The sequence below is a fragment of the Scleropages formosus genome, chromosome 22, assembly GCF_900964775.1.
Source record: "Scleropages formosus chromosome 22, fSclFor1.1, whole genome shotgun sequence".
NCBI classification, from domain to species: Eukaryota; Metazoa; Chordata; class Actinopteri; order Osteoglossiformes; family Osteoglossidae; genus Scleropages; species Scleropages formosus.
Genome location: NC_041827.1, coordinates 9,365,889 through 9,389,723, shown reverse-complemented (window position 1 = coordinate 9,389,723; position 23,835 = coordinate 9,365,889). Strand labels below are relative to the sequence as shown.

General features: G+C 40.9%; 2 protein-coding genes across 4 annotated transcripts; both read left to right on the top strand.

The window, feature by feature from the left end:
• Positions 1-2,785: 2,785 nt before the first annotated feature.
• On the top strand, positions 2,786-16,979 carry dgkab (diacylglycerol kinase, alpha b). The gene is made up of 24 exons (XM_018725203.2): positions 2,786-3,088; positions 8,390-8,487; positions 8,667-8,743; positions 9,009-9,153; positions 9,573-9,647; positions 9,793-9,842; positions 9,965-10,039; positions 10,231-10,347; positions 10,582-10,699; positions 10,839-10,927; positions 11,067-11,174; positions 11,457-11,543; positions 11,769-11,846; positions 12,026-12,099; positions 12,188-12,262; positions 12,557-12,642; positions 12,906-12,995; positions 13,099-13,259; positions 13,373-13,437; positions 13,534-13,624; positions 14,813-14,999; positions 15,085-15,205; positions 16,082-16,142; positions 16,346-16,979. The coding sequence occupies exons 2-24, from the start codon at positions 8,403-8,405 to the stop codon at positions 16,421-16,423; spliced, it is 2,193 nt and encodes a 730-aa protein (XP_018580719.1). The 5' UTR covers positions 2,786-3,088; positions 8,390-8,402; the 3' UTR covers positions 16,424-16,979.
• A 426-nt stretch (positions 16,980-17,405) lies between these two features.
• LOC108918372 (cytohesin-interacting protein-like) lies at positions 17,406-23,835 on the top strand. 3 transcript variants are annotated; one of them, XM_029247897.1, is made up of 8 exons: positions 17,406-17,462; positions 19,018-19,067; positions 19,165-19,219; positions 19,854-19,941; positions 21,017-21,077; positions 22,330-22,390; positions 22,725-22,791; positions 23,081-23,835. In XM_029247897.1, exons 1-8 carry the CDS (start codon positions 17,451-17,453, stop codon positions 23,587-23,589), a joined length of 903 nt encoding a protein of 300 aa, XP_029103730.1. In that variant the 5' UTR covers positions 17,406-17,450; the 3' UTR covers positions 23,590-23,835. The 3 variants fall into 3 exon arrangements, with proteins under 3 accessions (XP_029103730.1, XP_018581035.2, XP_018581034.2); XM_018725519.2 differs by lacking the exon at positions 17,406-17,462 and adding an exon at positions 17,484-17,830 and having other exon boundaries at positions 19,857-19,941; XM_018725518.2 differs by lacking the exon at positions 17,406-17,462 and adding an exon at positions 17,484-17,830.

Sequence of the window (23,835 nt, the reverse complement as noted above, 5' to 3'; positions counted from 1 at the left end):
GTGGCATGTTTGTTATTCCTTCAGTTGTACTGTGGTGTATTATTAGTAACAGTTCATCTTATTGTATACCCTTTTCTCTTTGATGCTTCTATCTTTTTGAGACAAAATTATTTGCTGTGCTACGCCGAGTTCAATTCTAGGGCAACTCAAAACAGCAAGACATTGTTAATAATCCCAGATCTGGACAGGTGATTGTTGTATAATTTGTCATTTTCTTGATCTTTGTGATTTGCTTTCTGTATGAAGTGATCATATGCTTTAATGGTTTCTGGTTCAACAGTAGTATTAGTAAAGTATGATTACATTTCTTACACTTTATGCTTGCATGACAGCTCTTTCACCCAGTCAATGTACAGTAGGACTCTACAAATAGTAAATGCAGAGCTGTAATAGCCGTGCATACACTCTACCTGTAGAGGCCAGCAAAAGACCATATGATTGGCAACTACTGCAATTCCCTGTGGAGGGTGTGCACCAATTTTAGGAGCACTTATTTTTTTCTCCGTAAGATGGTGAACATGTAAACCTGAATGAGCCAAGGAGGTTATTTTTCATTTGAAACATGACTGATGGTTGAGTGTAAATTCAATGATGGCCATGCCTGAACTTCTGTTGCGGAAGAAACTATACGTCAGTCAGGGATGACTTATTCTGAATATGACTGCAATTTATTTTTGAGCAATGTAAATAAGATGAAGACTATATACATTCAAAAGCACTTTAAACCAAAATGTCCTCATGAATGTTATTGTATTTATTGTAATTATTTGTGGTCACTTTCTGTCAGTTGGCTTTGTTGTATTTCTCTTAGTTTTATTAAAAACCAATATAATTGGCAAGTTTGATTTATGCCCCCTGTAGATATTTTCAGTAATAACCAGTTGCAGCTACAGAGCAGCAAGTATATATTCCAGTAGGCGAAGTCCAGAAAAATTGCAATAGCACTTTTTTCTTTTTCACATACTCATTTATTTCCATCTGTTTTTTTTCCCCACATTTCATTGTTACTTGTAATTGCTATAAATATCTATACATTTGAATTGGAGGAAGTCAAATTTATTGAGATATGTGAGAACGCATAAAGTAGACAAAGTGAAGAGCAGTAGACACTGATATACAAGTACAGTACACTGCCCACTGTGGGGCTGACGACACTAACTGTCTACAATAGGGGTGTCTAACCTCATTATAGTGAACTGGTACAAGGGCCACACATGTAAAAATCACAGTGACATACTGAATCTCAAATTTTAAATTGAAAAATTATAGTATTTCATGTAGGTGCGGTGTATGTTCACAAGCTTATGTGTTTATATCTGTATCATCATGTGACTCAATAGTTTATAGTATTTATAGTATTGAATTGAGTTGAAGACTTTGTCTCTGTACTGCTATGCAATACAACAAAATTATAGTGGTACTCCCTGAGTTCTTTAGACAACAATATAAAACACAACACTTAAGTATAAAAATAAACAGTTTAAACAGATAATACAGTATAATACAATCAAACTTAAGCAGTGTTCAGCTGTTTCACAGCTCTAGGGAAGAAACTGTTTTGCATTCTTGTGGTGTGTGAGCGAATTGTCCTGTATTGCCTTGCAGAGGGGAGCAGTTTAAAAGAGGTGGTTGTAGGGTGAGCGGAGTCCCTGATAATTTTGCAGGCTCTGCTCTGACATCTGGACAGATAAATGTCCTCGACTGCCAGCAGCTGTGTGCCTATATAGTATATGCCTTTATAGTAGGTAGCTATATTAGATATTAATCATTTTATTCAATTCAATTTCAATTAAACATTTATTGTGCACTTTTCTCACCAAGGTGACAGTGCTGAACAAAGTTCAGGATACAATGCAGAATACAACACAGCATAGCAGCTGTTACACTTAACTATTAGGATAAGCCATCTTGCAGCTGAGGAGAGGAAAACAAAAAAAAATCCCACTGCAAAGAAAGTGAAAAAAATAATTCCATAGCTGCCCACCTCTCCTGGCAATTGTACTATGGTGACAAGGGACCTGTGTGGATATGTTTAGAGAAAAAGACCAGTATTTCTCTTGGGCAGAGGTATAAAGTTCTTGGAAGATAAGGTTGGTATCCAGGCCCATGGTTTCTGATCTCATTGGTGAAGGGAGTAGTTGGTACTGGCCACAGAACCTGGTGGCTGCTGTAGGTGGTCAACGATTCCTAGCAGCGGGTTACCTGTCCAGAGGGAGGTACTACACAGGTACCCCTGTGGGCCTCACCAGAGCCTGGTGTTCTGAGGTCATCGCTTTTAATGATGTTCTTGCAGGCGGCACGCAGCCCTCGGCCCACACTTTGGACACCCCGATTTACCACAACCAGCCCGAGATCCCCGCTGTGGGAGCGACTTGGAGTACCACACACCTCAACGTACAATAATGATCCAGTAAGGTGAAAAATATCAGTCTGTTTCCTGAACTAAAAACTCTGCTGAATTTAATCCAAGAAAGAGCCACAATAAATCCTCAGTTTGTGCCTTATCATTGGTCATTCTGAACTCCTTCATTATTCTTTATTATCTCACACCGGCTTTGTCCAAGGTGACATACAAAAGTTTTAGATAACCAAATTCACCATGATTCTCCAATTATTCAGCAGGGTATTCTTCCGTACCAATTCGGGGTAAGACTAGTACTACAACACAGGAGTGCGAGTCGAACCGCTAACCTTCAGAATCACGCAAGGTGACAGCCCTAACGGTCCGCTAGGTACCATGCATGTTGTGTGCGTGACACGTCTTATATACGGAAAGTATTTTCACAGGGTGTCAGATGCGAACTTTTGCTCTCTGTAAAGGACAGTGTGTGTGTGACTGGACTTCACTTGGGCGAATCCTCCCACCGCCGACTGTTTGAGAGAGACTGTGGAACTCGGAGCTTCCGAGGCGGTGCTCAGCTGGGTGTGTACGATCCTCACCACACACAACGCACTTTCAGTCCTCAGTCCTCCGGCTCGTGTCCGTAACTCCGAGTCCGTTCCCGTTCGATACGCTGCAGTCGGTCGTACCGCGCTGAAGGGACCCCGATCCACCCTACGGACCGTATCCACGCGACCCCAGCCCCCGGTAGGCTCGCTCTCCTCCTCGTCTGTGTCCTCCCGTGTCCACGTCTACAACACACTCGTGACTCGCCGTTCGTTTGTTTTACACGCGCTCGCTGACTCCTACTAACACGTAACTTACTCGTGAAAGTCCTCCGAAATGGTGTCCGCGCGGAACACGTCGACGTCCCTTCTGTGTGACTAAACATTATTAAGGACCGCGCGGGGCTTCGTTTGCTTTTCGCGTCGGGCGTGTTTCACCACAGACGACGGAGCAGCGCGCGCGGACTTACTGACCGCAACAGTTAGTTAGCTGTGACTCCACATTCAGGCTATTATTTTCCTATTATTTTTTTTTAATATTATTCCCACCACACAGCTCTAGGCTAGGTTTTACACACGGCTGTCAAAAAAAAAAAAAAGTGAGCCTCCTGAAAGGGCCTCGCAGTTTTCACTAGTCTTTACGTAACTTTTCCTTTGTTTTGTGTTTGTGGGGAAAATGCCAGCAACAGTACAAATAAACAACAGGAATGTAGCGGCTGTTGTAAGTCAGTCAGCTGTATGGCTTTATAAGGGAAAAAAGCATGAAACGCTAAGCTTTTTCAGGAAGTCAGGTGTGCACCCCTGACCTAAAAACACTGCTTTCATGGAGAGAGAGAGAGAGAGAGAGAGAGAGAGAGAAAAAACAACTGTGCTTTCAGGGTTGCTGTCAGGGCTTTGTCCTCAAACCATTATCTCAGCATCAAAAATGTTGGCAAGGCCGTGTTTAAGCCTGACTGAAACCAAATGGGGAGGTATGCGGTACCTGCTACCTCTTTGCCTCTTATCAACCCAGAAGCGTGGATGAGGCGCTGAGGCCGATAACCGCCGTTCCCTCGTCTTGGCGCCTGAGCGCCAGCGTTCGTGGTTCCAAAATGCCGCGGTGATCCAGAAAGACGTTTTCTGCATGAAAACTCGACTCCAGACGCAGACCGGGCCCACTGCTTCGGAACCTGGTCTTTCCCCGTGAAAGCTTTAGTCTGTTAGCTCCTGAAAGGTACCTCACCTGAGCATGTCGGCAAGGAGCAAGTTGTACAAATGGATACAACGGGCAGCTGTCAAACTCCCTTTGGACAGTTTCATTATGCAGCGTGCACAATATTAAATATTTAGATCATGACATCAGATGGCCCTGAGGAACTATTCAGTGTTGTTTTCTGCACCATCTTAATTGATTAGGCCATCTAAGGTAGGATTTCGTGACATTTCTGGATTAATTTCGCAATCAGTTAGTGCTCAGTGTTCTTGTTTGTGCTAATTGACTTTCATCTCGTATTATTAATTTTCCTGTTCGGTTATCTTTAATCACTATCTGTAAACATCCAGTCAAGAGCTGCCAGACACAGGTGTGAAATGTCAGTTTAGTGGAATTAGGTGAGGTTAAGGTACTCCTGTCGTGTAAAATGTGGTTAATGCCCTCATATGACAACACCTTGAGTAGGAAAGAGTTAAGACTTCCAGTACACTTTCATTAGACAGTCCTGTTTTTCTGCATGTTAAAATGCCTGGGGACTGTAACATTTAAGACACACTTCATGCTTTGTTCTTGCTTTTACCTCTACACCTGAGAAAGCACTACATCAAAACCAAAAGATCCCGGAGGTACAGACACCATACCCAAAACAAGGCATGCATTCTTGTCTTTTTTTTAATCAGGACCTGTTTGGTCGCTTTTCACCACTTTTGAGGTCTCTAACAAATGTCTTCTATGCAGTTACATTTAAACAAACCAAGGATATCTGATTTAAGGGAAGAGTTAGGTTTCAATGAAAAGAAATCAGCTGTGAAGCAAGAACAATTCATTGACATCTAGTTGTTCAGGTTTGCAAAGAAGTTGCATACTATAAAAGGACTGTTTTTTTCTTTTTATGTTTTGCCAGTATCTATAAACAGCTCCATCTCTCCTCTTTAGCAACCTTGTATAAGATACTGTAGATGGATCAATAAAAACTTTATGGATCCCGAAGGAAATTGCACAAGGCTATAGCAGCATACATGCAACAAAGTAGTGAGAGAAGACACTAAAATTACACAGGAATAAATGACAGGTCCAGAAATGTTTTAACTTGCAGTGCTATGTGCGTTGCTACTTTAAGATCTTGCTCTCTTGATCTCTGGAGAAGACATCTCTGTGTTTCTATATCCTGGCTGGACTTGAAATGCAATATCGTGTGGTTTCTCCTCCCATCTACCAACCCATCAGGCTACAACATGTCCGTCACCTCACGCCTCTACTTGCGCACACAATTTTCTTGCTTTATGCACTTTACTAGTTTGCCTAAAAAGAGGCTGTTAACTTTAAGGCCCTCCTTCGGCTTCAAATAATCATTTTAAAGGTATGTAACTTGTCACATCTTATGAAACTTGCATTGCTGCACATGCCTTGCCTTGCCTTGCCCCCTCCCTGCAGGTTCCTGGATCTGGTCCTGTCATTATCCCTGGCTGACAGAGCACTCCCTCCTGTTCCGTGTGCGTGCGTGCGTGCGTGCGTGCGTGCGTGCGTGCGCGCGCGTGCGTGCGTGCGTGCGTGCGTGTGCGTGCGTGTGCGTGCGCACCTCTCTCCGTGTCTTCCCCTCTTATGTGCAGGGAGTGTCATCTGTATTAAATCGCACCAAAAACAACTTCACTTTTAAAGTGCGAAAAACTTTTTAATTGGTTTTTTACACCTGCTGTTTAGAGTCATCTTTGCTTTATTTGTTTTAAGTTGTTTAATAAGGTTTTTGTTTTATTTATTTTAATCTCTCTAAATTACATTTTATATTTCATATCAGTAGTAGTAGCAGTGAATGCCTTAACAGACAGGTTAAGTGGGCTTGACCATCGTGATTTATCGTTTTTTCACATTGTCTGTGTCAGTGCAGGCTGTGCTGCTTGTGTCCAGTACATGTGTACTTTGTGTTTTTTAGCAAATGGAGAGTTATGTCTCAGGACAAGCAGTTGTAGACTGTGTGTGTGTGTGTGTGTGTGTGTGTGTGTGTGTGTGTGTGTGTGTCAGTTCTGTCTCTGTGGTTTTTCAAAAACTTGAGAGATCCTATGTGCTTAATTCTCATTCATCAGCTGCAGTGCTGTGAACATGAAGGGAACTGTTGACCGGTCACATGCTGTTAGTTTGCATGTGTTTAATAACTGTTAAATGTTGCAAGGTACAGTGATGGTGGAAAAGGTCTGACTGCTCATCTGTTGGAAATTGGTTCATGTAACAATTGAAAATCAGTACTGAATTAAACAGGAAAATGTGTAACCCCCAGCTCCATCAGTCCACAAACAGGTGTCTAAATACTCTGCAGGTACAGAATGATAGTGGAAAAGCACTTGCTGGTGTCCTCCAGGTTGGCCACAGCAGGTCTGAGGAAGCCTGAGGAAGAAAGAGTCTGCTACGAACTACTATAACTAAATGTTATATCTATCATAATTACTGTTATGGACTGTGAGTGCATACATGGATTCAGTTCCGGCTTAGTCCGTGTGGAGTTTATTTGTTCTCGTGTGTTCATGTCGGTTTCCTCTGGGTACTCTGGTTTCCTTCCACGGTTCAAAGATATGTGTTTTAGCTAAACTGATGACTCTTAAATTAAACTTATTGTGTGAACCTGTGAGTGAAAGAATGTGTGAATTAGTGTAATTGCTCTAAGACAGACTGTTGTCCCATTTAAGTTGTATTTTGCCTCACACTATGCTTCCAGGGTAGGCTCAGGACCAGCATGACCTTGTACTGGAGAAGCAGTTAGTGATTATTATTATTATTATTATTATTATTATCATCATCATCTCACACACACACACACATTGTCTGAAACCGCTAATCCCAAGCGGGGTCATGGCGAACCGGAGCCTAACCCGGCAACACAGGGCGCAAGGCTTGAGGGGGAGAGGACACACCCAGGACGGGACACCAGTCTGTCACAAGGCACCCCAAGCGGGACTGAAACCCCAGACCCACCAGAGAGCAGGCACAGGCCAAACCCGCTGCACCACCGCACCCCCCACTATTATTATCATTATTATTATTGTTGTTATTCTTATTAATGGCTGTTGCCTGCTGTTATACACACTTTCATACTTTGAGGCATTTAGAGGGCATTATTAAAGTTATGCTACATAATATTGTACAGAACATCCAAGCAGGAATGATGGCAGAGTGATTTGTGTGTAAGATGACAAAGCAATGCACACACTGTAAAGAAACAGTATGTGAGCATAACAGATTTCTTGACACCAAGGCAATTTACAATATTATGTTTGTATATTATGCTACTTGCAATGACTTACTGATTTGTACAATAGAGCACTTTTACTGGAGCAATTCAGGTGTAAGTTCCATGCAGAAAAAGCAAGGATTTGAACTTAAGGCCACCTGATTGAAATGCAAGAGCTTTAATTAATATATTACCTGCCACCCCGTTTAAAGCTGTTACAACACGTAAAAGTAATTCTAGGTTATTTGGTTTTTCATCTGTGAGAAATATGGAAAACATGCAACATATCGTTTTTTTGCGGAACTTGTCTTAGGGCATTGATAGCTCAATGACTTAAGGGCAAGAAATAGTCATTACTTGCATTATTAATAATAATATCCACCCAATTTAAATGACCACTCGTCCTGAGCGGGGTTGCGCTGAACTGGAACCTATCTTGGAAGCATTGGGTGCAAAGCTGGGGGGTGGTCCATTGCACGGTAGCTACACACAGTCACTCCCCCTTTTACACACTAAGGGCAATTTAACATCATCAGTTCACCTCAACTGCATGTCTTTGGACTGTGGAAGAAACCCATGAAAACATGGGGAGAACACGCAAATTCCACACGGACAGAGCTGGGATTGAACCCACGTTCTCTTGCTCCACCCAGGTGCTGTGAGACAGCCACCTGGTAATATTAATATATTATTACTATTTTTAAATGTAATTATTAATAATAATTTCCTTTTTGCATTTTCTTTCTAGTTCACTTTTGTTTTTAGGTTAGTTCTTTCATTTTCCAAATAAACTAGTAAGAAGGCATCTTTATCATCAGTAAAACAATGACCACATGCGGGTTTAGAGAGATGCATGGTTCATGAGAATTTGGAATGGTTGCTCCCGGGGTTTGATGTCAGGACCATTTATAGCATCTTTTACAGAATAATTTGAGACAGAAAGCGAGAGCAACTGAGATGGGATTATGCAGTTGTGTGTTTGTTACTTTCGGTGTATAACAAAAATCTCTGTTTTAAAATATCTGTATAAATAGGCAAAACTTTTAATGGTGAATGATAATCTCCTGGATCTGATCTGTGTTTCCCTGCAGTTCATCAGGCACCATGTCATCTGCCACACACACAGACCTTAAGAAGGTGAAGGATCTCAGCCCTGTTGATTTTATCCAGCTTCAGCAGTACATGGACTGTGAGTGTCCCCTCCCCGACCTCATACAACGGAGCTCCAGCATAGGGTCTCATCTTCAGCGAGCAACCAGGACACATAAATTATGGCTTTCACTCTGTTCAAATGTAAAAACTGTTGGAAAAAGCTAAGTATCTGTCAGATATTGTTGTTTGTTTCATGTCATGTTCTGTTTCATTCAGATAGCAGCATGAAAGTAAAAGATGTAATGAAGGAGTTTGAGTCGGATGGAAAGCTGGCTCAGCACCGTCATGGAGAGGTAAGTGAACCTTTGTAGCTTGAATCTGACCACAGGAGAGATGTCTCAATAAGGATTGTGGCATGTCTTATTTTGACAATGTGAATAATATCACAAAAGGACTTTATTTTTGATGTTTACTGAAACAGAGCTGTTATATTCTGTAAAGCATACTGTCCTTAGATGACACTGTTCTGATGTCAGAGGTTCCGATAGGCTTGTGTTAATTTTTTCCATTTACATGCAGTATAACTTATTTAGCTCTTTTTTCTTTGTTTTTCTTCAGAAAATCACTGAAGAGGGGTTTTACCTCTTCTTAAAGACATACTTGGATGTAGAAGGCCTCCCCATGGACCTGTGCCAGCGCCTCTTTCACTCCTTCCTGAACTGTGGGCAGTTGTCCTCTGATTCGACGGCACTTACCACAGAACGTGAGCTTAATTTTCTTATTCAAGGTCATGCACACATTTCAACTAGTTTGTTTCTGTTGACCGAAAGTATTTGATTGTGCTATGAAAGAGTGGATCTAACAAAAATCTAAAATATCAGACTCTTGGATATTTTCTCTTTTTTTTTTTTTTTTTTTTTTTTTTACATATTACCAGTCACTGAGCTCCTAAGGAATTGAATCATTGTTTCTAGGCTAGTTTTGGCTAAGAATGGAAACTTGTTAATCAAATCAAAAGAGAGAGCTTCTTGCAGGAAATGTTACATCACAGAATATGTTCCCAAGTTATAATATTACCTTTTCACTCAGTTTTTAACACACAAATTCCTAAGTGAGCAACTGCTTTTATGTGTGTTGGTAATATATAGCTGATTTGTTAATTTTGGATGATTTCTGTTGCAGAGGCCATCTTCCTTAAGGATGTGTCATGTTACTTCTCTCTGTTAGAGGATGGACAACCTCGTGACAAACTTGAGTGTGAGCTTGATCTCCACTTAAGCTTAAACATTGTATTTTAAACTTTTTCTTATTTCCGCTTTAGTGTCATTTAATCTGTCGTCATTTGCTAGGAAGAGAAAATGCACATGAAATTAAATCACATGCTGGATCTATTTTTTTCTAGATTCTTTTAAACTTTATGACAAAGATGGCAACGGAATCCTGGACAGCAAAGTAAGTTTTAAAAGACTCAATGTACCAACTACCCATGAGTGTGTATTTTATATGTAACAGTCATACATATTTGCAGAATTGGCTTTGAGACCTCGGAACCTCTACAAACTGTTTTTGCTCAGGAGGTGGACCGGATCATCACACAGATGATGAACGCTGCAGATTACCTGGGTTGGGACGTGACTGAACTCAGACCAGTAAGGCATCATAAACTAAATCAGAAATACTGTACCATGCAAAGCTCTATGAAACAGGAGAGAGAGGCACCCCTGTTCTCCAAAAGCCCAGGAGTAGCTTAAGGCTCCTCAGAATCTCTTGTCAGAAAGCCAACACAGTTGATTGTAGGGTGAGGGGGTTGGCAAGGGCATGATGGTGTTGTTGCTGTCAGGTGCTGGAGGACATGATGGTGGCCATGGATGTAGATAAAAGTGGCACGGTTTCGCTAGAGGAATGGTTGAATGGAGGGCTGAACAACACACCCCTGTTGGTGCTTCTGGGACTGAAGGTAGCAACTTGTTTTAGCTGTAAATTTCTCTGAAATAGTTTTTAACATGCGTCCGTTGTGTTTTTGAAAATGTTTCTGGTATCTCATTACTAAATTTGTTGTAATTTAAAAATAATTCTTATTCCAAGTAATAAAAACATAGCTTTTACTTTTGCTATAATAACTTTGTAAATGTGTAACACTTCATGCTCTGAATTTGTTTATTAACATTGCATTTTGCCTTTTTACTTTTAGGCCACTGAGACGGATGGACAGCATTTGTGGAGAATGAAAAATTTCAAGAAGCCTGTTTACTGTAATGTCTGTGAAAACATGCTGCTGGGACTGTACAAACAGGGTCTTTGTTGCACTTGTGAGTCATGGGCTTTTCCTGCAGGAAGCAGTCTACAGAGGATTTGATATAAGGACAGATAACAGACACGACTTGTGACATATAAAGAACGCTAACAGCACCCATTTAGACTGCATGTGACCTTGTCTCCCAACTGTAGACTGCAAGTGCATTGTCCATGGACGCTGTGCCAACAAGAACCCTTCACCCTGCATTCACAGCTACGTCAAGTCCAAGCAGGATATAGGGGTGAGGCTTGGCAGCGGTTATGGTTGTTTGTGCTTTCGGGCAACAGTGGTTACCAAGCCATGATAATGAGAGGTGTTTGTCCTCTCATTTCCTCCGTGACAGTCAAGTGTTCATTCCTTACATATCTGCATTGTTTCAGGTACCCGCCCATGCCTGGGTCAGTGGAAACATCTCCGGAAAGTGTGATAGTTGCCACAAGAAGGTCAAGAGCCACACAGGCCAGCACTGCAGGTGGTGCCAAGTCAAGGTACAGGCTGGTTAATGGCATCTGAAAGGCCCAGATATTCTCAAGAGATTCTAAATGATCACCTCCCACTAAGTCTGACAGCTATATGGAGGCTGTGTTTTTGTTTAACCAAGGTTTGCAGAGTGACACCTAACAGTCCGGAGATACGATAGACATAGGGCATGGATTTTTTTAATGCTTTTTATTTTTTTGTAGTGTCTGACATATCTGGGTTGAATTTTGGAGGAGAAGTGCTGTTAATGTGGAAAAAAACATGATTGGTTATTAATCTCTTCTCTTTAGTGCCATAATGAATGCATGTCTGAAGAGCCAACAGGGTGCAGCTGTGGGCCCCTAAGGGACCATATTCTGCCCCCTTGGGCTATCAAGGTACAGTGTGGTTACACTCTGATGGATAACTTAGCAGTTCTTTAACACTGAAGAACTGATGCTGATCTGAGAGCTGAAGGTTGATCTCTGAACTTTCCTGAATCTGCATATTACACCATTAAAAATAAGGTCTGCAAACATATATAAACATAATCTTAGAATATAAACAAAATGGCTCTGTCTCATTTCAAGCAGTGCTTTTCAGCTTTCTGTATATTTCTACAGGAGGATCCAAAGAGCCTTCAGACAGGTTCCTGGAACAGTAATCTCCAAAACAGCACATGTGATAGCCATCTTCTGCAGGTATATTCCTTTAAGCCTGGGGCACACATGTGGCATTACTTTGTTGTATACGACACAGCAGAACATACTTGTGTGCACAATGTGTTCTGCCTAATGATAGGCATGATTTTTTTGTCTATTTATGTGCTTCATTGAGTAAAATCTGTATGTACCTGTTTGAAGTAATATTTTCTGCACAGATTATACCTGTTCCAGGCACACACCCTCTGCTGGTTTTTGTGAACCCCAAAAGTGGAGGTAAACAGGGTAAGAGGTGAGAAACAGCCTAGCATGATTTCTTTGACTAACCTACATTTGTGAAGGTTCTGAGTATTAACTCTGTGTTTTGGGGCATGTTTCAGAGTTCTGCGTAAATTCCAGTACCTGTTGAATCCTCGTCAGGTGTTTAACCTCTCTAATGGAGGGCCAGGACCAGGGTAAGACTTTTTGGTCAACACAAAAACAGACAAATACACATACTCACTACCCTGTAGGATATGCAGAAGTGCAAGGTCATTACCCAGTTCACGAATTGTGTAGCCTCCGTTGATTTTGAGCTCTTATACTGTATAGCACTATGCTATTGATGTTGCCGCACATGCAGGCTTAATAAACCCTGATTATAATTAACATGTCAGTGAAAGAAGCCTTCAGCCATTTATTGTGTTGATGCATGTAGCCTTAAAACATTTACAGCTTAGTGGGATTTAATATACGTATGTGTCTTCTAGGCTCAGTTTCTTTAGGGATGTGAAGGACTTCAGGATCTTGGTGTGTGGTGGAGATGGCACTGTAGGCTGGGTTCTAGATGCCATAGGTGAGTATTCTTTCTGGGTGTCCTTCCTTTCACAAGTTACAGTACAGGAACTGCACACCTACTCTACTGAGCCATGTAAAAAATTTTAGAGTTGACAGGCAGCAGAGGTTCTTGAAAGTATTGTGATAAAAGTGTTGCATGCAGCTTGTTCATAAATGATACTGTGAGGACAATTAGCCCATCCAAATGCACCACACTTTTGAAAAAAATGCTGATAATGTAGATGTTGTAAAAGCATGTTAGGTGCTCTCTGCATCTTTCAGACAAGGCTAATCTCCCAGTGCGTCCCCCGGTGGCTGTGCTGCCTCTGGGCACAGGGAATGATTTGGCACGTTGCCTCAGATGGGGAGGAGGTGAGAATCTACTATTTGAGCAAGCCTGAGGCTATTGCATGAAACACGTGAGTATAAGACCTATAAGACAACCAGGGTGTGTGTTCTGCTGTCTTTGCTATAGGATACGATGGCACTGACCTGACTCTGATCCTGAAAGAAATTGAGGCTGGCTCTAGTGTCCTCATGGACCGCTGGAGTGTGCAGGTGATTCCTGAGGACAGCCAAGAGGAAGGGGATCCAGTACCTTATGAGATCATCAACAACTACTTCTCAGTTGGTGTGGTGAGTCAAAGCTCAACCAGGATTCATAGAACAAGGCATGTTAGAGGAGCCCTTCACGCTGTCCACTGGCAGAGTATTTCCATAAAACTGCTAATATTCCTTTCTACTAACAGGACGCCTCAATTGCGCATCGGTTCCACACAATGAGAGAGAAATACCCACAGAGATTCAACAGCAGGTATGTACTTGTCAAAATACTTGTTTCTTTTATTAAGAAGCCTAATAAGTTTTGCTTTTTTAATATTTATCTCCTGTCTTTCTAAACACTTTGTAGAACAAAGAACAAGCTTCGATATTTGGAGTTTGCCACTTCTGAGACCATCTCTGCATCCTGCAGGAAGCTGAAGGAATGTCTTACAATAGAGGTGCTGAAGTTTTAGACTACAGTACAGTTGGAAGTCTTTACCTGTGAATATGAAACTTAACATGCTGCTGTAATTACAATTGCACATAGGTCACTATTTATACACCATGATTTGCATGGTTCTTAAGCAGGTACTTAATGGTTCATTCCTTTCACTCTACAGGTGGTCTTCAAGTTAAGGCAAATGCAACTTATGACCATCTAGACCTGTGTTGGCTGCTTCAGCAACCTTATGTTATTTCTGAATCCCAACTGCTCTGTCTAGTATATGATAACGCTGGCTGGCTATACTGCTGCAAGGCAGCCATATTTCTTATTGTTTGGGTCTCAGTCAGCATTTTGGGTGTCTACCAACAACTATTTTTTTTTAAACAATTTTTCATTTATGGTTCCATTCAAGTTACTCTTTATTTAAAATGGTTAGCAAGGAAAAACCTGAGTGTTCTGATGGTACAGAACAGAAAAAGCAGAAGAGAATAGATCTGGCAATGAAAGTGAGAATAATAGCGCATTATAAAAACATAATGCTGTACTGTGTGTTATTCTGTGTTAGTATTATAGCATAGTGTGCAATTAGTGAAATGTAACAAAACACTTATACAACGTACCATTCGTTCAATTATTCAATTTGTTGTTTATATATGCGTATTCATGTAAGGGATTTGACAGTACAAAGTTAAACCCCTCATGAGTCAAGGACCACCTGTACTCTCCTTCACAAATGTACAAATTTGTGCCAACTTCCCAGTTAGAGGTTTGCTTTTCCAGCTGACTTCAGTTGGTGTCCTTCTTTTTGTCAATAACTGTTTACAGTAACTACTTGGTTTGGTTACTTTTGGCAGTTGCCTGCTAAGATAATGCAGTTACAGATATAGCTTATCTTAGGTAATGTTTTCAGCTGAGGCAACAGTCAAGATCTACTTCCTTTGTGACTGGTGTGAGTGTGTGTGTTGCGTACCCTTACAACATCAGTTACTGGATGGCTTTTCAGGTTCATTAAGCCTCAACTTTTAAGCTAAATTGGGAGGTTTTATACTCTGTTTTAAGGTCAGTGATCCTTGGGTAGGAATTTAGCAGGTAAATCTGTTCGTATACAGTGATTTTGTTGTACCGCCCATTAAAATGCCGGGTTGGCAGTTTTTGTGCTTCATGTAAGTTAATCTGTGTATTTTTGCATGTCTCTTTAAAGTGTTGCGGGACCCCTCTTGACCTGAGCAATCTTTCCTTGGAAGGAATAGCAGTTGTCAATATTCCCAGCATGCATGGTGGCTCCAACTTGTGGGGGGAGCCCAAGAAAGTAGACAGTAAAGAGCTAGCTGACCTGGAACCACAGGAAGTCATTCTCAACTACAAAGAGTTGAAAGTGTCTGCTCAAGGTAGGCTCACCTTATGATATCCCTTATTAGACAAACACACTTCCAACTCTTTTAATATTTGCTTATATTCTGTCCTCTCTTCAAGATCTCAGTGACAAGCGGCTGGAGATAGTTGGACTTGAGGGGGCAATAGCAATGGGACAGATCTACACTGGACTGAAGAGCGCTGGGCACAGGCTAGCAAAAACCTCACAAATCACAATAAGGTACACTGATTTGCAACCCATGCTGAACCATATAGCAGCCTATGTAAATGGAGAAACACAGACACAAACCCTCACTGGGTTTCTTTTATTTCATTTCATATCCGGGAACAATGGCTGGAACATTTTGCACTGAATTTTACATGATGAATTGGCATCCTGTCCAAGGTATACACTGACTAGCATCCTGTACATCCAGAATAGGCTTCTCAACACCATATCAGTTACTGATAGTGAGTGTGTCTGAGTATTTATTGCATTTACATTGTATATTACAAGAAAATACACTCCTCTAGAAATTCCTGCCAGAATGATAGCCTTTCCAGTGTTTTCTATTCAAGGGGACAACTGGTAGCATAGTGGTTAGAGCTGCTGCCTTTGGATCTAAAGGTTGTAGGTTTGATCTCCAGCTGTAGTACCCTTGAGCAAGGTATTTACCCCAAATTGCGCCAGTAAAATTACCCAGCTGTGTAAATGGGTAAATAATTATATCCTTAACACTTGAATTGCTTTGGAGAAAAGCAACAGCTAAGTGAATAAATGTAAATCTATTACATTATACATTTACTTTTGATAACTAAAATACAACTGTAATATTAACTCTGGAAAATATTCATATTAAATTCATAGCTCAACCTCTCCAGCATAAGGAGCCAGTGTAAATCGGGACTGGATTTACACATAGACTGTTCAGTAGACTATTGTGTTCTGAGAACTAACACCGGTACAAAAACCTTCATTCTTCACCCTAGTTGGATACTGTGAGCTGTGCAGACTCGAACTATTCTACACTGCGTTTTCATTTAAAAAATATTTGTTTTCATTCAAAATACTTTGCAGAGTAAAATGACACACTCACTCTTAATCCTGCCTTTTCAGGACACGGAAGCAGCTGCCTATGCAGATTGATGGGGAACCATGGCTACAGCCCCCTTGCACAGTAAGTTCCTAAAACTTGGTGTGACCCCTACACAGGTCTAGAGCTGATGTTACACCCTCTCTTGGGTGCAGTGACCAGGGGACACAGCTCTGTGATATGATTAACTTATCGGTCACTGTTCAGCACTGTTGTGAAGAAATATTAATTCACTATTATAACTGAACAGTCAGCGCTAAGCGCTTCTTTACCACTTCTCCCTGCAGATCCACATCACCCACAAGAACCAGGCCAATATGCTGATGGGCCCGACCACAAAATCCTCTTTCTTCAGCAACAAGTAGGATCACTTCTGCCCTGCCTTGAACGGAAACATGCTTCAGCTGGATCCAGTTGCTACGTGTGGAGGTTTAAGCCACTTTGAAATTTGTTTAGTACAATTTGTGATATAGGGATATCTAACCAAACATGGAATGAAATCGGTCAGCCTTATGTTTAATTTGGATTATTGTAAGGATTTATAAAGCCATTTTCATTCTCCTTTTCAAGACAGTTAATATCAAAATCTTTAGTCAGTTACCGTACTAGATGACTTGGTTACCACTAAACTGTATCAAACAGACAGTCATTCCTTATTGAAGAATCTGATGTTTCACATACTCATGTATGGCCTGAGTGACCACATTAACCATACATTTTATTGATTTTTCCATTTGTATTTTGTCACTGAGCTCCTTACCTTTTTTTTATTTTTTGTTACTGTTGTAAAGTTCTTCCAAAGACAGATGCAGAGTTACACCTGTCATGCAATAAACATAATGAAAAATTTGTGAATGTATTTAACCCAAATTGCTGATTTCTCTTCTATTAAAGGTCAGATATGATCTAAATTGTACCCTAGACTTGAGCTGCTGCATTTCCTTTTACATAACTTGCTCTCACCACTAAACTGGTAAACCTTACTCCCTATCCACTGAATATTCAATGAAATTCAAATAGTTGTATATCAGCCCTTCTCAACGTACTACATGAAGAACCCTGGGGATCCAAGAAGAATTAGCCCCCATCCCCGCTCATACAGAATTAGTGTTACTTAGTCATTTTCAGTGGCACAGTAGAGATAATTGAATTTGAATATTATATCAAATCTTTACCTTTATTCAATCACTTAGCTAACATTTCCTCTCCAGAGAAACTTACAATGTTAAGGTTACAATTATTTACCTATTTATACAGCTGGGTAACTTTACTGGAGCAAGTACCTTGCTCGGGTACTACAGGTGAGGCTCCAACCTACGACGTTTGGGTCCAAAGGCAGTCGCTCTAACCACTACGCTACCAGCTGACCCTGAGCATAATGTTCAACACCACATGACCGAACTCGTAAGTATAACGAAGGCACTGGGGGGGTCGTGACAGCTGAAAGCCTGAGCTGCCGCGCCATCGGACCCCGCGGCCTCAGTTGCTTGCTGCGCGCGCGCGTTCCGCCGCACCTCGCGTTTCCAAACGACGCGACGTGTGAGCGCGGAGTAGCATTTTGCGCGCAGGATCTCCGTGTGTTCACACCAAGTAGTACCACGAACGACATGACACGCCGGTGAAGGTTAAAGATGTGGCGCTTGAGAGAGCCGCAATTCGCAGCCAAAATTAACCGTGAAGAGCACACGTGTGGAGCGGAATGTGCGCGCGTCCACAGAACGCGGAGTAACTGCGGCGAAATTCTTCCCAGGAGGAAACATGATGATGGAAAGGTGGTAATCGTACTTTTACTGCTGTTTACCATGGTTTTTAAATTCAGTACGGTGCTCTTACAGAAATTTAATTACAATTACCTCATTTGTAGACATTTTTAACAATGCCTGTGGTCGACGTACAGGTCAGGTGGTAAGAACTAAAAAACAGAAAAGTAAGAAGCCGAACACTTGAATACTGGCTAAGAGAGGACACACAGTGAGTTTTGTGTTGAAATCCACATATTCCCCGCCACATTTTGTTGTCTTTGACTGAAATCTGTATCCACAAACCCAAATTGAATATAAACAGCGGCCAGTGAGAGTGTGTGGTCACTTTCTGGTACCTTCTCTGATGTGGTCTGCATACGACCTCTTAGCACCTTAGTTATCGGAATACCTACAAGTTGCCTGCCCTGGACCGGCTAAATACTGTACGTTTAGTGTGTCAGTGTACACAAAAAAAAACTTACTACACGTGATCCCCGCTGTAGGCTAACATGACGAAAAGCTGCTGCGGTCAACGGTTAAACAGCGCGTGACGAGCCTCCATGAAGCACCAATGCGGCTTTGAAATTCCCTCCTCAGCCAGTATAACACGTCGAACATTCGAGTTACAAACGTTCCACTTAACGACGAGTTTCATTTAAAACCCCAGCTTCGGTTTAACAGGCATCATTTCTTTGCGTCTACATCTAGCCTCGAATTTGAATTTCGCAGCCGAGCGGTCTCGTTTTCATGTAATTCGGCGGACACTTTTCCTCCAAAGCGACTTAATAGCGGTTATTAACTAGTTAAACTAACCCGTTTATCCAGGGTGACGTACTTGTGCTAAATGCACTGATCTCTACAGGCACTCACCCATTTTTACACACCGTGGGCCGTTTAGAGTCACCATTCCAACTGGCCGAAACAACCTCGAAGAGGAAACCCCACACAGACTGAAGAGGGCTTTGTTAAGTGTGAGGAAACCGGTATTATATGAAGGGAAATTGAAATGGTGCTCTGATAACGGATATTAACTGTTCAACTAGCTGTTGATTCTGAGGGGTCAAATGTTCCCTGAAATATATATATATAGGAGCAGAACTTGTCCAAAAACCTTCAGTCCTAAAGTTCATAAGTTAAAAACGAATGGCACGTAATGACACATTTTAAAAATTGTGAGACGTGATGGCTATCTGTGATTTGTCCTGTGTGTGTGTTAGGGTTGCCTGCAGCACAGGATGGCCCTCACACACTCAGCCAAGCACCACAGGTACGTCAGCCCCCCCGCTGCGTCAGTTTAAACGTTGTTTTAGGCTGAACTCTGCTTCAGACAAAATGAAAACGCTGGTGCTTTTCTCTACATTTAGGAGAGTCATATTCCAAAAGAAGGGAAGGAATGTGACTTTTGCACCGGAGATCCAGGTAGGTGGGTCTGTGGGCCTTCCACACACGCACACAAAATCTAACATTCAGATATATGCTGTAAATGCAGATGGAAAAGGTCAGAGAGACAATAAGCCTCATGTAAAGGTGCTCAGTTTGAATGTTACCTGTCATCACTGTGCAGGCTGGAGTTCTTTACCTTTTCTATGCTGCAGGGCTCAACAGCAGGTGGCAGGGCCATGGCTGACATTCACTCACTGTCTGCTATTGTCCCTGTAGGCTTTTTCCCTTCTGCCTCCATAGATTGAGCCTCTCCTTGTCATACTCTAAAACTGTTGCCCTCCTCTCAGATATTTTTTCATTATTCCTGTCATCCTTATCCTTTTTTTTTTTTTTTTTACATGGAAGTTTCAGTACATTTGTTGAAGTGCAGTTGTGCATTTTCTTTGTTTTACATATTTTGTACAGGTTAATGTAGAGAAATTAGTTGTCGTTTGCCATAATATTGAGGATGGTAGTGTTTCATCCTTCATGATTTCAGAAAACATGTATTGACACAAATACATGCATTGGGAGGATTCGATATATATTTTTCTGTTCAGCTGACAGTTTTTTTTTTTTTTTTTTTTATGTTTGTGGGGGTGGCTGGGCATCATATGGACTGCATCACCAGAAGAGTGTACCTGTTGCCACTGCCTCCACCATCTACAGAGTGATCGCACACACATACACACCTGCTGCACTGGAGAATACCAAAGTTGGTGAGTAAAAACTGAAGGATGTTTATACTTGATTGTGGATGAAGCCTTTAACCCTGACAGCACTATTTTCAGTTGTATTTTTATCAGACAAGATGGCTTTTGGGGAAAGTTTCGTGTGTACCTTTATAGTGACATTTTTTCTTTTTTTTCCCTTCATATGACAGGTGTTTTGCCTTTAAGGTTGTTGGATACTTGTTTTTGATCAATTCTGGCTATGTGAGGAAAAAGAAAATCCAGAAAGTCACCTATTAGAAAATTTGTTCCAGAAAATACTTTAAGGTCCTAGTAATACAAAAGTTACACTTTTGCACTGTCTTTACATTGGTTTTACTTCTTAGACTGGTGACATCTATTTTCTCTCATTTCCCTCTTACTAAATTTCAGAAGCTCATTATTCTATTTGACACACTGATGTAAAAAAAAAAAAAATTGACAGGTTTGCAGAATTTTTTTTTTTTCCAGTTGCCTCGGTGTAGGTTAAGATCTGTAGTCAAGTCATGAGTTGATTGTTACTCCGACTCTTAACCGATGAAGCAGGTGAAATTAGTTAACAGATTGATAGAATTCTTACTAGGTGGGTGGAGCAGCTGGGAGGTGAAGGATCTCAGTGTTGTAGAGGTTGTTCTGGATGGTGATAATTTGTCCAAGTAGAGATGTTCGAGAGGCATGTGTGAGAATACATCTTTAGCTGCAACAAGAAAAAGAAAAGAAGAGCTGTGTATTGTCAACATAATGAGTTATGTGAGAATTCAGTGACAGGCAAGGGAAGAGGTTTAGACTGCATAGGGGGCTCAACACAGCCCTGCAGAACATCGGTAAAACAAATTAAATAAATTGGTAATGCAATAATGTAGAGATTTAAAGGAAGGCACAGTCTTAGAAACAACGCCTTTCACAACAGAGGTGAAGTGTCAGCTGAATCTATAAATTTATTTTAATTCAGGTAGAGTTCTAAGGAATTCCTACTTAACCAGTTAAGATATATATCTATCCAATATACTCTTCTATATTTCTGTGATTTCATTAATCAGATATAATGTACATATTAAATTGAGTAAGATGTTTTTTCCTACAGATGTGGATGACTGTCAGCAGGAGACTGTTCAGTTGAAATGGTCTTCAGGCAACACACTAAGGTGAGAGGTTTGCTCTGAAAAAAGCTACTAGGTGAAACAAGAATCTGAATTGTTACTGTTTGCTGAGAAAAGGAAAAAATTGAAAACTTTAACGTTATTGAAGTGTGCTGTGAATTTTTTTCTGTAAACATGCCTAGTTCTTGCCTATTCTGTATTCAAGTTTAAAATTAAAAAAAAAAATCTGACAGTTCAATGCCTCCAATCTGTTTTTTTAACTACAGATTAATGATCATTAACAGTAAAAAAAAAAATAAATAATTTAAATATGCTGTTATGAATTTCACAAACAGTGAGGCTTATTGCTCAGTAAGAGAGAAGTTTTCCTAGTTTACTACAGTATAATATTGGCTCAGTAACCCAATCAAAAATAATTTAAAACATATTCATTTAACTGATGATTATATCTAAAGCAACTTACAGTATTAAGTTATAATGATTTACCCATTTATATTGCTAGGTAATTGTTATTCAAACAATTTAGGATAAGTGCCTTACTCAAGGGCACTACAGCAGTAGGTAGGACTCAAACCTGTGACCTTCAGATTCAAGGCAACACTGACCTGTACACCATGTGCCTGCCTAACAGTTAAATTCATTAAATGACCAACAAGTACCTGGAGCAGGTTCCACATTTTTTATAGTAGTCTTGAATATAGTCAGTGAAGACCTCCCGTTAACTGCTACTACTCCCATTGTTCTGTATAATACAGATCTGCCTGGCATACGTTTATAATCAGTGGTCATTTCCTCTGTATTAAGAACCGGTTCTCATTCCTAAAAGAGGCCTCATTGATTGCCATACTGAAAAAGATGCTACAGCTGAGGATGAAAACACTAAGGAGAGCTTGATTGTGTACATGCAAAGGCAGTTGTTAAAAGAATCCTGTTTTATGATGTTTTCGCAGAACTTGGCCAAAGCTACAAGGGTTGTTTGGCAGATTTTAGAGTTTCGTCTTCATTTCAAGGTTGCTCATGTAATATTGGTAAATGAGGGGAAAAACAATCATGATTATCTAATTAGTGCCATTTTTGTCTGTGTTGCAAGAATTGTGCAAAAGCCAAATCATTGTGTAATGACTGATGTGATTATATGGAAGCATATACCATACATGTGCTGACAGATTACTGCAACCCACAGTGCTTGCTTCAGAATTGACATTAACACATACAGTTGGACTCTTTACTGGAGCATTGACATCTAAAGTGATGTTTTCCCTGAGCAGTGTACCTCAACTGTTGTTAATGTTCCCAGGATGGAGACAAGTGATTCCAAGCGGAAAGTTGAGTTGGAGGCAAAGATACAGTATTTAAATGTAAGCCAGTCTTTCCTTTAGTCAGCCTTCATCAGAAGGATGCTGTCTTAGTCATGTTTGATAAAAAGAAACTATATTGCTGATGTTCTGTGGTTCTTACTAATTTTAAATGTTAAGTTTTAAGCATTTTTTTTTTTTTTTTTGTAAGTGATAGGGTTTTTTCAGTAGAACTGATGCAAGTAGTCAAATTTTCTGTAATCTTATACTGTTGTATTCATTATGATACATTCTATGACCTCAATAACATGCAATTCTTGAAATGTAGGTCTACTGCTTCTTTGTCAAGGAGAAATAGTGTAAATGTTTTTCCCCTGACTCCTGCATTTTTTAATAGCAAACCCTACATGAGAAGTGGGAGGAGTACCAGGCTCTTGTGATGAAGGAGCAGAAACTAGTTCTTGGTATGTAGTTTTTTTTGTGATTCATATGGCAAATTATGAAATATCTTTTAACAAGGAGCACTGTGTTTCATCTGACAATTTAAAAAAAAAAAAAAAAAATGCATTCATGCTGAACAGAACACAGGAACTTATCACACACACATTGTTTGAAACCGCTTGTCCTGAGCAGGGTTGCAGCAAACCAGAGCCTAACCCAGCAGCACAGGGCGCAGAGCTGGAGGAGGAGGGGAAACATCCAGGACGGGCACAGGATCTTATGTTTACCTTAATTTTAATCTCTTCCCATCAGGAAAATTGAGCAGTGAGGAGACATACAAAACACTGGAGTCTGCTAAGATGTTCCCACTCGACAGTCTGACCCATCCCACTGGAGGCACTGTAATGCCTCACTGTACTACTTTTGCTGCCAGTGCCATTACAAGTAACTCAGTCAGCTGTGCACACAGCACCAACACTGGGAGTGGTGACAGGCAGAAGGATGTCAGAGAAAATATGTCCCACATGGATGTCACCCAATGTGATAACTGGATCAGCCAGACCTCCGCAAAGCCAACGTCAGCCCTAAAGCTGCAGATGTCCCACCATACAACACATCACAGCTTCTTAACATCCAAGACCTGCTTGACCCAATGTAACAGTACCTGCAACTGCAAAAGAGTTCCAGAAGGTAGCAGTGTTTGTGAAGAGGGCAGCAATGATGTCCTGTTTCGCGGGTCCAAGCTGAAAAACTTCAGCAGGCACTTCATGAAGTTACTTCCAGGACTCAGCCAACCTCGCAAGGATAAAAACAGCATGTGATGCTCTGGGGCATTCCTGCTGTGGTGCCAGCCTCTTTTCTGCTCAATACTCCTGTGACATTTGTTTCAACAAAATATTTTATTCTTCTGATTGTATGTCTTTCAGGTGTCCAGTTTGTTTAGCACATTTTGCTTTATAGAAAACCTTTAGATGGCTCTTCTGAAAATCTGTTCTCCTCAGTCACTTTCCCCCATTGTTCTTTCATTGCTTTGAGAAATGGCTTCTGTTCTCTCACAAAATAAAAGA